This window comes from Heliconius melpomene, chromosome 11, assembly GCF_056956725.1.
Source record: "Heliconius melpomene rosina isolate 202511_hmr_F chromosome 11, ASM5695672v1, whole genome shotgun sequence".
Lineage (NCBI taxonomy): Eukaryota > Metazoa > Arthropoda > Insecta > Lepidoptera > Nymphalidae > Heliconius > Heliconius melpomene.
In genome coordinates this window covers 6,789,458-6,802,763 of record NC_140399.1, presented here as the reverse complement: position 1 = coordinate 6,802,763, position 13,306 = coordinate 6,789,458, and the positions used below count along the sequence as shown (strand labels likewise).

Genomic DNA, 13,306 nt, shown 5'->3' with positions numbered 1-13,306 from the left:
CTATCGTGTTTACAGTCATACTTTATGCCTCTGCTACGACTGGCCTCATAATAAAATGTTTATATTTCTTAACTAGTGGACCCGAGCGCGGCTACGCCCGCTTGAACTATACGAATATTTATGAAATTATTTTCAGTTTTCAATAGAGAGATGCGTTAAGCAAGCTCATTTTTTGTGACGTTTTATAACAACAAATTTTGCAAATCGTTGCTTAGCAACGGCGGTTGTTATAAACATGGCGGAATAAATTGCATGTCAAATTAATAAGTATTTTAATATATTGATATATGTATATCGAAAATATTACAAATATGAGAAAAAAAAGTATCATATGTTCATCCCGGGACCCTCAAGTATCTCTATATGAGTATTTTATCACAATTAAATTAGCGGTTTGGCCCTGATTGCGTAAAAGACAGACAGACAGACAGACAGACAGAGTTACTTTCGAATTTATAATATAGGTATGGATAAATTAAAATCCCCTGCATTTCTGGCATAACAGTTAAAGTTCATTATAACGTGTGAGATAAAGTAGATAGTGCGTTATTCTAACAACGATCGTCTCGTCCATGGTTGATACAAGGCTCAGAACGGTGGCACCGTAGAACAGTTACCAATTGTTAATATCGTCTTCCTCTTATTCTATTGTCAGGTCTCTTTTTCTTTGGACAGTTTGATTTGAGATACGCTGTATTAGCACAATGCCAAATTAGAAGAGGATAGATTGGTCGCTTAATTGAATTGAATATCTACTTGAATTGGTTTTATTTTTGATACCGTTACCGTTAAGATCGGTTTAGTGGGATGCGGATAACTGTTGTATATCTTGGTAAATCCGTGGTATTGCATATCTTTTAATTATATTATAGAAAATGAAGTAATGGACGAAACAGATGAATTTACAGTTTTTTACTGAAGAAGATTCAATTTTGTTTTCAGCTTCACGCCAGTATCCTGCATGCAGCACGGTGGAAGGGGCTTAGTGTTAAGACACTCCACTAATTCTGGAGGATTAAAGTATTCTTTTAAAATAATACTTTAAACGAATATCAATAATAACAAATACCATTATTATCGTCAAATTTCCTGCAAATCACTTATATATATTTTCTACTCTACTATCGTACCATCAACTTTCTTAACCAATCAATATCCGTTAGAAAATCGCATAATAATTTTAAATTGAATATGAGCCCAAACCACCAATAGACATGAAATGCAAATAAATAGTCCAATGGCAATATTCTATAGAAGACGTATGCGAACACTTTTACTGTTATCCAATTTGGAGCGAGTGTTGGTTTCCGCTTTTACACGGTTTGTGGCGACGGGGTCTACATTGTTATGGCCCAGCACCGTATCATTGGAATGCTTCGAGTACTTGAGATTTGGTTGAACTGCCTGACTGACACACATTTGACACTGACACAAATGGTCATGCCATTACATCTGATTTCCTCAGATAGCTGGCGATTAGTGAATCTTCGCGTCAATCGGATGTTATCTGAGACATTTGGGTTAAGCGTGATCTGCAATATTTACGATACGTTGCTAGTTACTTGTGAATGACAAGTCATGTTCTTGATTGGAGTCCAACTTTCAAGCAGAAGTTGAAATAATTGCAATTTTATCTGGCTATCGTTTATTTTTATAACTGACAATCAAAAATATTTATGAACGTTAATTGGGGTCGGTGGCTAGATTCAATAAAAAATAAAAACATTCAATTATATTGGATTTTACATAAAGTTTTATATTAACAAATTTAATTAGACAAACCTGAAAACGGCAGCTTGGCAGTCCGGCTCCTCTCGGCACCACCCATGACACTCGTATAATGACAAGTTACGTACGGTATAGTACGCTGTGCCCGCAAAATCCACATCCGTTAATTTTTCAAATGCCAGTCGACCTAAAAGAAAATATAATCTCTTTTAAAAGAAATTACTAAAACTTAATGATACTTCGTTGTGAAAACAAAAAAAAGAAAAGTATAACTTAAAAATATATTTATGGTTAAGGTGCAAATTAGTGTAATTTCAAAGGGCGGATATCCCTAATAATTACCTTCACGCACCAAAAGCGGCAGTACTTAAAGATAATCATTATTAGAAATACCCTCTTTTTGAAACTAATCTAATGCACCATACTCAATTTCTATATGAAACCGAATGTAGAACAAAATCACTATAATTATTTAATTTCCTTCTTAGAATACCAACAAGAATACAAATACATAAATACGTAAACACCATACAATACGAAGAGCACACACTATGGGGAACATAACGGCTGCTTACGGAAGTTTCTCTGGGAATACAAGACTAGCACAGATTCGAGTGCAATGGTATTGTCTAAACAATTACGTTACACACATTGACAATGAAGTGCTGGCAAATAGCTCCCTGCATGCTCTCTCGTTTATTGTGTGTTAAGTGACGTACGGACGTACGGTAATATTATATATATATATGTATGGTCTCACAAGGCTTATTAATGGTAATGTTGACTGTAGTGCTGTTAACTACTAGAAAGTGTTATATCTCCAAGATAAACATTTTCATAATAACATTTTATATTAATAGTATGTTTTTTTTTCATATTTCAGATTCTATCCTGCATATACCAGAAACATCGTTCCCTATTTGGAGGAACTTAATGTCGCGCTTTTGCCTCTTTACCAGAGCGGTACACATTAAATATTTAATTTCCTCGAGTGGGAATCGAACCAACAACCAGTCGATAGGATAGACCTCAATTTTAGAACTTCATAAATATAATTTAAATTTATTAATGAACACTTACTGAGAACGTATGAAGACTGCAGCAAAAGCAAAGCTAGCCTCGTCAGATCAAATACTTTGTTCCTCATGGTGTATATATCTGTAACAAATAAGAAAATGTTAAAAATCTTATAGTATTTCTAACTCCACTATAAAAACATCATGTAGATCAAATTCTTTAAAATTCTAGACATTTATATTTTCCTTTACGCTGTATGTCTAACATGACAGGGTAGACAAGGGGTGCCTAGGAACCTAGTGTTAAGACACTCCGTTCCCATTAAGACACTTAAGTTCCCCACTTTCCGCCAAATTCTTGCATTTGGCATTGCGTGGTGAGTTTTAGAAGAAATGTAATGATTTATTATGTCTAAATAAGCAAAGAAAAAAACAATTCTCATTTATCTTTGTTTGATATGAAACTTAAAAAAATTCACATTCTATTCAAATATAAAAACACAATAGTATGAAAGATAATAAAGAAATAAAATCGAAAGTCGGTCAGCGATAAGAGACCTGACATGGCCTTTGAAATTAACATTATCAGATACACTAAGCGATAATGATAGTCTTTCTATAAGCATCTTAGAAGATTTTTATCTTATAGTTACCGCTAATTAAGAGTTATCATAAAATTTCATATTTAAGTACAATAATGATATTAATGACGCCAATCGAGGCGTGACACAAAGTGTGACCACTCAACATGCATTGCCTCCAGAATAAACGTCCAAAAATGTCGAAAAATGAAAAACGTAGTGTCGTAACACTAGGCTCTCTGCTTTCCCTGTTGTGTACGGAATGTAGCGTGAGACTGAAAAAATATTGTAGAAAAACTAACGTTTACACGACCATATCTGTTCAAAGCCCAGAAAATATCTTTACACACGCCGATGCTCGCAGAACATTATAAAAGCAATCGAAAGCTTTTCGATTCATTAAACACGTATAAGAATGATTCCAGCTGTACTCGATGTAAAGAATACGACAATCGCCTTACTTTCACGTTCACGGATGATCATTGGACAGCTTACAAAAAGACTAGTGAAAGCGTTATTGCAATGCAAAAAAATAATGAAAATTTGTGTCACCGCTTTCCTTGTTGCTTGGGTATCTTGACCTTCATCTACATCAAGAATTATATCATTCCGTTTCATGTTGCAGGTTAAGCATAAGGAGCTTAGTGTTAAGACTCTCCGCTCCCCACTTTCCGCCTAATTCTGGAGGCATTACGTGTTTAGTGAAGGAACTCAACGCCGCGCTTTTCGCTTTGCGAGAAGAGGTTAGAGCGAACCAATGAAAATATTAAATAAAAAATATCGAACCCACAACCAGTTGTGTTTACAGTAACACGCTCGTACACTGCATCACAGGCCTCAACAGATTTTTTTAAGTTTTGAGGTAAAATTTTTAATTACTAAAATTTCTGGGATGGGCACAGGACAATTCTGGGATGGGCTCGGATAACCAGCCACCTCTATCCCAACACCCATGTCTGCGCGGTTTAACACATTCAATAAACTGATAACGAGTTTATCGTAAGTAGAGTGCAAGCACTTTCATAAAATGCAACGTAATCTCTTTTAATCTGTGTTATTGAGAGTGTATTTTAATAGTATTATCGTAAAATGTCTAATTGGCTATAAAACCACCGTTGTTTTAAAATAATTTCTTAAATAAAATATGTATCCACTGTCTTTATATTTTTATAGGTAAAGTTGTTGTAAAAAAACTGTATTTTCTAAATATAATTTTTAAAACATCGGAAATATACAGAAAATTAATTAAATTACCATATTTCGTATGTTATATCTAATCTAATTCTATCTTATCTTAGCCTACTACTATAATGTAAGGATGAACATAAAAAAACAGTTACTTTTCACAATCTTTAAACGTATCACCGAACCGTCTTAACCGCAATATCCTCCCATTTGGAACCTTTGATCCAAATCATATACAATCTATTTTCTTTGTTTTTTAGCTCCAAAAATGTTACAAGACTTACTAATCTCCCTAAATGTATAACAGAGCTTTTTTTTGTTTAATTAGTGTCCGAAAAAAGATCAAAAAGAAAAAAGAAAAAGATGTCTCTCACCGTTTTTTATATATTCCTTGTAGTTTAATAATATAAGAAATAAAGCTTGCAGTAGATTTTAGTTCTCTTGTTCATTTTGTTACAAAACAAAAAAGGCATTAATTTCTCTTAACTTAGAAAAATAAAATATAATTAATTAATCTTTAATTTTCTCATTAGACAATCTAACATAGTTATCCAAATGTAAACAATGCGGAACCAAGTAAGTACCTACGAGCACCATATTACGAAATAAACGACTGTAGCAGATTCACATACCGTTAAGGTAAAAATGAACTAGGGCGTGTCACCGTCGTAATATTAAAGCGCAATTAACGAGTATGACTTGTCTCACATAATACACATATGGTGAGTAACAGTTATATAGTGCACAATCGTTAATGGAGATGTCATTAACGTGTTAGGTATGTATAAAAACTATTTTTAAATTGTATTTGTAACTTCCAGAGGTGCTAGATCTCAGAAATCGCATTGGATCAGGTTACTAATATTTGGAATACAGATCTAGAGAGAGAAAGAGAGAGAGAGAGAGCTCCACGCTATATCCTTCGTACACCAGGCAGAGGGAACCACTACGTTCCCCACTTTCTGCCATTTTTTCGAGACATTACGTGTTAAGTGGCACAACTCAACGTTTGCCTTGATGCCAGAGTGAAGAAATGAAAATATCTTTTTTTACTTCCTTAAATCTTGGTCTTGAATTCTATGGAACCACTTTGTACAACGGGAAGTCAATTTGGAGAAATGTCATTTGGTTCCAGTAAGTAATCTAAGTGAAGTTAAATAATAATTATTATTTCACAGTTATGTCACGACGTTCCTTACAAACACAGAAACGCCGTAACGTAGGTACTCGTATATGCAACCACCGTGTAGGTGCGCTTTCAAATTACCCAATTTAACGGTAAAACCAACTTCGAAGTTATTTGGTAAATGTTACTAAAGACTTTCTGCGTTACGAATCAGTGATGACTTATTGTAAGCTGTAAAAATTATACGCAAAGTTTTTTTTATTATAATTTTTGCTGTATTCCACACAGCAGGCTAGGCACAGGGAACCTGGGTACCTAGTTTTAAGATCCTACACCGTTCCTATTAAAATACTTCCGTTCCTATTAAAGTACTTTCCGTCTACTTTGCGGAACTCTTCCGCGCTTTGCTTCGTTACCAAAGCGAAAAAAATGAAAATATTTAACATTTCATTTCTTCAACTGGGAATTGAACCTAGAACCTGTGGCGCTTTCGGCTTGCATGATTGTACCCCTGCACAACGATGGGTTTCAATCATTATCTAAGGCAATACTTACAATAACAATAAATAAAATTCTGTTTAAAAAAACTACATGATACCTCAAAGCTAAATTGTACAAGTTAAAAGGTCAAATCTATCAACAATTAGCTTCACATCGAATTCTTTTGTTATAGAACTTACAATGAGCATTTATTTTTGATCAAATTGCCTAAAATTAGAGACTAGCATTTCTATAATATCTTTTTTAATCTATACCTACGCATTATCATTGTAACGTAAATTCTTTTTTTTGTATTCAATTATATAAAAAAAATTAAAATCAGCTTCAGAACCTAGCATTAAGACGCTCTCTTCCCCACTTTTCGCTGAATTCTGGAAGCGTTACGTGTAGAGAGGCGGAACTTAACGCCGCGCTTTACTTCGACACCAGAGCGAAAAAATTTAAATGTAAACTGTCGATTTTACAGACAATCCCCTATTCCAATAGATTTCAATAAATTATGTGTTCAAAAGAAGAAGGAAAATCTAAAACAAGATTTTATTAAAACCTTGACCTCTCTTAACTCTTTAATTAAATAAAACCAAAAATTCCAGATAAACTTATATTGATAAATGACTCCCCAATTAGTGACCGTGACCGTCGGCCGCGGGTGCCGGCCGTGTGTTAGCGGTCAGTGGCACACAGAACGGTAGCGGTCACGGCCATTCAGCTGATGGGATTATAAATATATCCTTAAACATAATTTACTAGGATTGGTTTTAAATTTTCTATGAAAAACAAAAACGAAATCAAATCTAAAAAGATTTGGTTTTCGTAAATATATAAATAAGTTGCTTTATTTGCTTAGATAAAATTAAAAATGAAAATGTAAATATATTATCATGAAATTTAAATATTTTAATTCTATCACTAAAAAATAATTGGAAAAATGTCAAAAAAAAACTTTCTATAACAAAGAGTCAAATAATATCAACATACCAGACTTATTATCTTTTGAAGAATATATTTTACTTTTTTCCATTAATCGGTTAATTACTTTTATCATTCCAAATTAAAAAGTAATAATCAATAGACAAAAATAATAGATATCAGCTATAAAAGATACACATAAAGGCAACCTATATCCACTAACGCTAAAAGTAATAAATATTCTAATGTACGAGTATGTCAGCCGTGTAAATTCTTTGTGTTTAACAAAGAACACACTCAATTGCCTCTATGTAAAGATTGTATTCATACATTTCTAGCTCTACGAGTTTGATATTTTCCGAGATCAAAGTGCATCTAGATAAAACAGCTTATGGTCAATTTACTTGATGCTTATTGTTTAGTAGCCATATAAAATGATATTAAAACTTTATTATTTTATAATTAAATTTATCTAACTTAAATGAATATTATCTTTTTATTTAAGGGGTTGCTTGAAAAGAAACACCTGTGGTAATATTACACAAATATTGCGATTTTCTTTCTGTTATTTTTTTCTTTTTGTGTTTAATCAACTTAGTATCGGCCAGAATTCGGCGAAAAGGGAGGAACGGAGTGTCTCAACACCAGGTCTCTCTGAATACTCTGCCGTGAGCGGAAGCCCTACAGAAGTCACATGAAGCGTCACAATGACTCAAAGATAACGGTATAATGTTACCGCGAGACAATGTGAATGAGGCAGGTTGCGTCTGACCCAATTATATATATATATATATATGATAAGTAGGTTAATTTTTTCAACTAGTAATACTTTATTCGAAATATCCTGCTATTTTATAACGAGTTTTGTAAAATCTCCATACAAATATTATTGCAATACAAATCACTCGCATAAAAGGGACGCCCCAGGGACTTTTTTTTTAAAGAATTTATAAGTGTACAATACGGCCAACAAGTTGTGGCCACCCTATAAATAATTGTTAAGGATTCACAAATTAATTTTTAGGATTTTTCTTACTTTTGAATATCACCTTTACGAGTGAACAAAGCGCTTAAGTCAATGAAAACTTCAGGGTCACAACTTGTTGACCCTACTATAACATACAAACAACACAGCAAGTTCAGAATAAGCAAAGAATATTTAGAGCCAGTTTTCGCATTGTGTAGGACTTATTTATTTCATACAATGAGCTCGCGTGTTTATCTTGTGGCGAGGCCTGGAATGCAGTGCTTGTTGCTGTCAGTACTTAACACGTGGCTTAAAGTCTACCAGTGATAGTACTGACACTTATAAATGGGTTAGGGATTTCTTGGGGGCGTAAAAAGTGTTTTATATCCTCTTATATTATAAGGTAAAAATAAAAGAAGAATTTTTAGTTACTATTTGTTATATCAATATTGATATGTGAATGTGCTAGGAATATGATAGAGTCTTAAAATTAGTTTTTAAAGTAAAAACTTGGAAAAGTGAAGGAAATGTACTACTAGTACTTAATTCTTTATCTCAATTATCTGCTAAAAATATATTTTAGTCGGCGTCGCATTGTTTCTGGACATCACAGCGCGGCGGTAAGTTCTTCCACTCAACATATAATGTTACAAAAGTTAAGCAGAAAATGGGGAACGGAATACCTTAAGACTGTGATACCCTCTGGGTACCTTGCGAGAAATGTGTACGTGAATAAAAAATATGTATATCCTTATAAACTGATATTTACGAAAGGCTGATATAAAAACAAACAAAACTACCCTTTTGCTATAGCGAAATTTATAATAAATGTTAACGAACTTACAAAAACTATTTTTGCTGTAGATGCCGTAATTCGTGCGCTATTAATGTGCGTGAGAAATCATGACAATGAGATAGATATTATCAGTGAAATAATTACTAAATCAAAATTACTACGGTAGCTCTACCTACTTGTTTATTGATAACTGTAAAATATAATGCATTATTAATTTAATTTTATTTATAATATTTATATATATTCTTTTAGATCCCACACATAGCAGGGTAGGAAGAAGAGGGAACCTATCGTTAAGCCACTCAGTTATCATTAAAACACTTTCCGCCGAATTCTAGAGGCGTTACGTGTTGACTAGCGGAACTAAATGCCGCGCTTTGCCACCAGAGCTACCAGAGCGAGGAAAGGAAATTATTAAATATTTCATTTCTTTGAATGAGAATTGAACTCACAACCTATCGTTACCCCTGTGTCAAAGACATATACATAAAGTATAAAAGTTTTTAAAAACAAAATAAAATTATTTCAATATTTACTTTCACTGGCCATCAAACGTCAAATATATCTATCTATCTATCTCAACAACAGCATACAAGTGCAAATTCGATCGCGATTAATCATGATGGAAGCTACGCGCACCGCCCACCTTGTACTCGCTGTAATGGGCATGACTTGTTATAAATTATTTCAAGATATTTTTTTTGGTTTATATAAATATTTATATTTAATATATTTCTTGTTTTAATTTATTATAAATATAGTTATGAATTGTTTTGTTTATATTATTAGGCTAATAATATAAAAATGAAGAAAATATTGAACAAAATCGGCGGAAAGTAGACAACAAGTATCCTACTTAATGTTTGTCATGTTGGAGAATCTAATGAATTCTGGTAAAATATCATTATCACACCCATTTTTACGCCCACTAGCTGACCACAAGCCTGCCTCAGCCGCCTGCATTGACCTTGAATGGATCTTTGATCCAGCTCTCCGCCAACATTTCCACCTTAACAACCATTGGTTCTCCTCATCATGTGTCCCAAGCACTAATATTTAGCTGAGCAATTCTTTAAATATGTTGGTTAATTTTGATCTTATACGAATTGTTCTCATTTGTTTTCTGCATTGCTGACTATGTGTCCCTGAGCCTTCTTCAACATAGTTTGGACAGGAAAAAATTGTCGTTGCTTTCCGAACTCTCCCAATACGAGCTAGATTCGATGAAACAACTCTTTTTCTTTTTCTATTCTATTTAACGTAACTGAACTGTTTATTCGACAAAATTCGTAATGATGAAATCCGTAGACGAACGCGGGTTATCGACATAGCTCTCAAAATTTGCAAGCTGAAGTGGCAATGGGCAAGCCATATTGTCAGGAGGGCCGACAACCGATGAGGAAGAAAGGTCCTCGAATGGCGACCCCGTCTTGGCAAAAGGAACACAGGCCGCCCTCCAACCAGGTGGACCGACGACCTTAAAAAGACAGCGGGAATCCGCTGGATTCAAACGGCGCAGGACCAGACGGAGTGGCGAGAATTAGGGGAGGCCTATGTCCAGCAGTGGACGTTGAAAGGCTGATGGATGGATGGAACTGTTTATTCCATGTAGATAAACAGTCCAGTTAGGTTAAATCTAGTAGAGAGCGAGTATAACATGGACATTCAACAAAAATATTTATAAAAATTACAAAGTGTCAAACGAACATATACGAGTGTACGTGAGAACATTTTATTACAATTCTACGTGACTATATAAGACAGAAATTATCGTCGACAATTTCGTCTTATAATGTCTACGTCTGGACAGCCAACTGGTCGAGCCGTAGAGCGAATATCTAAAGTCGCGAAACAAGCGAGGGCAAAGTTCATCGTCGTTCACTGACAGGGAATACTGTCACGCACAGGAACCATTTTTAAAGGTTGGATTATAACTATTTTGAAATATGAAAAGATTAAACGAACTACAGAAACATAAAAGAACGTGCTTAAATAAACAAACAAACAAGTTAAATTTTAAAAAATCTACACTTGTTTTTTAAGCATACTTGATTCGCCTTGTAGACATAGACACAATGGCAAATTATTGATGTAGAAAATATTAACAAAAATCGTTATATTGGCTTTAACTTACTTAATAATCTGTTGATGAACGGTTTTCAAAATATTATATCTGTAACAATAAAAAATAAAAAAATATAAAAAACATATTAAAAAATTAGCTTCACGCTGTATCCCGCACGCAGCAGGGTAGGCAGAGGGAACCTAGTGTTACGACACTCCGTTCCCCACTTTCAACTCAACGCCGCGCTTTGCCTCGACACCAGCGCGAAGAAATAGAAATATAAACATAAATAAATATTTCACTTCCTCGAGTGGGGATCGAACCCACGTCCGTCGCGTTACAGTCACACCCTTTTGCCGCTGCGCCATGACCGCCTCAACAGATATTTCCACTTAAACCAACAGCACAGTTTCCCTCTACATGACATTATTTAATATACAGTTAAGAAGTGACAAATAGGTAGAAACGTGATATTAATAATCACAAATAATCATACTTTCACATATTAAATTGATTAAATAATTAATCACTAATAGAATTTCGATAAGTTTCAACATTAATGAAAACTTTCTCCTACAGAATGGGCATACTCGTATGCACATTATAGTAACAACTGTTACAACAAAACATTGGGCAATCGTAGACTATTTAAGCATTCGAATTAAAAGTAGAGCATGTTTTCTCGAACGCAAAAGTCAATAAAGCTGTACTTTCTATTGATTCAATGTGCAGTTCAATTTTGCAGATAGAAACAAGTTTGTTTTATATATAAACTAGCGGACGCGCGCAGCTTCGCTTGCGTATTTAGAAGTGAATTCTAATAAACCACGAAATATGTGTTCAATATATATAAAATATTTAATTTTTAAGAATCTAAATTTAAAATTTTATAATAATCGGTGGCGTTTTAAAGATTTTTCCATACAAACTTTCAACCCCTTATTTGCACCCTTAGGGGGAGAATTCTAGAAAACGATGAAACACGTGTTCAATTAAATACTTTTAAAAATCTAAATTTCAAATTTTATAAAAATCGGTGCCGATTTAAAAAATTTTCCATACAAACTTTCAACCCCTATCTCACCTCTTTAGGGTTAAAATTTTTCAAAATTCCTTCTTAGTGGATGTCCAGATTACGAAAGTAAACTTTTGTCCAAATTCCACGTTTCTACCATCAGCGGTTACGGCTGTGCGTGCGTCTTACCTCAGTCAGTGAGGACAAGTCCTTTTATATATATAGATTAACTCTATAAAATAAATATACGAGTATATCGTGTTATTTAAAAAATTTCAGGTTCAAAAATGTTTTTAACCAAATATGTATTTAAGTCTATTCGTATTAAGCCAATTCGATTAAAAAACATAATTTGTATTTATTCTTACAAAAAATATAATTTGAATGAATTTTACCAATCACCAACAACCCATGCCTATATTATAAATTCAAAAGTCACTCTGTCTGTCTGTCTGTCGTCTGTCTTTTACGTAATCAGGGCCAAACCGCTAATCTAATTGTGGTAAAACACTCATATAGAGATACTTGAAGGTCTCCGAATGAACATAGGATACTACCGTCGCTATATGACCGTTGCTAAGCAACCATTTGCAAAGTTTGTTGTTAGAAAACGTCACCAAAAATGAGATTGCTTAACGCATCTCTCTATTGAAAACTGAAAATAATTTCATAAATATATTTAATAAATATTTGTATAGTTCAAGCAGGCGTAGCCGCGTTCGGGTCAACTAGTAGTCTATAAATACAATTATAATATTTGTATATTGCTACGGCCATTATACATATGTTATTCCATTTTTATAACAAAAATAAACATATAACGGTATGAATTTAAATATATACTGATTTAACTCGACGATAACAGATAATCACATGCAAATCGCTTAGAAAAATTTTAATATACCATAAAAACAGCAAGCAGTAAAAAAGCAAAAGGCAAATGAAATAAAAAATATTTTGTCATTTTAAGGATACTTAATGGGCTAATGTGAAAGTTGTTCAGAACATTAGTAGAGCATAATATCCAACTATCAATCTTTGATGCTTAATGGTACAGAACATAAAGCGAGCCCGACGCATAAGCCTCACCATAAACAGTCGTTAGGGCGACCATTGTAAATAAATCAAGGACCCGGCCTTTTTGCTCTGCAGCTTAGAAAATGGGATTAGAGCGTACACAACCACGGGCGGCGGTCGTGATAGCTAAAATAAAAAGATATTTCGCATTGAAACATTTCCTATCGGCTTTTCGCTCGTTCGCTTTTATCCCGCTGATCGGGCTAGACAATGTGGTGGTGGTGTGTGTGTGGTGGTGCGCGGGGTGGGTGCGCGGGTGTGGGGGGCGAGGGGGATGCCGCCGGGAGGGGTACGTGCATGACCGCGCAGGGCGCAATGACCTTGTGCGCACATTCCGCTC

General features: G+C 34.2%; 1 protein-coding gene across 2 annotated transcripts in view; it reads right to left on the bottom strand.

The window, feature by feature from the left end:
• tyn (trynity) overlaps nt 1-13,306 on the bottom strand; it is a 46,842-nt gene that overhangs the window by 20,483 nt on the left and 13,053 nt on the right. Inside the window, exons 2-4 of one of the 2 annotated variants that reach the window (XM_085192774.1) lie at nt 10,944-10,982; nt 2,809-2,886; nt 1,783-1,915 (exon numbers count right to left, since the gene is read on the bottom strand). In XM_085192774.1, coding sequence (XP_085048900.1) covers nt 1,783-1,915; nt 2,809-2,875 — 200 coding nt within the window. In that variant the 5' untranslated portion in view covers nt 2,876-2,886; nt 10,944-10,982. The remainder of the gene's footprint in view (nt 1-1,782; nt 1,916-2,808; nt 2,887-10,943; nt 10,983-13,306) is intronic. The other variant, XM_085192775.1, reaches the window with a different exon arrangement.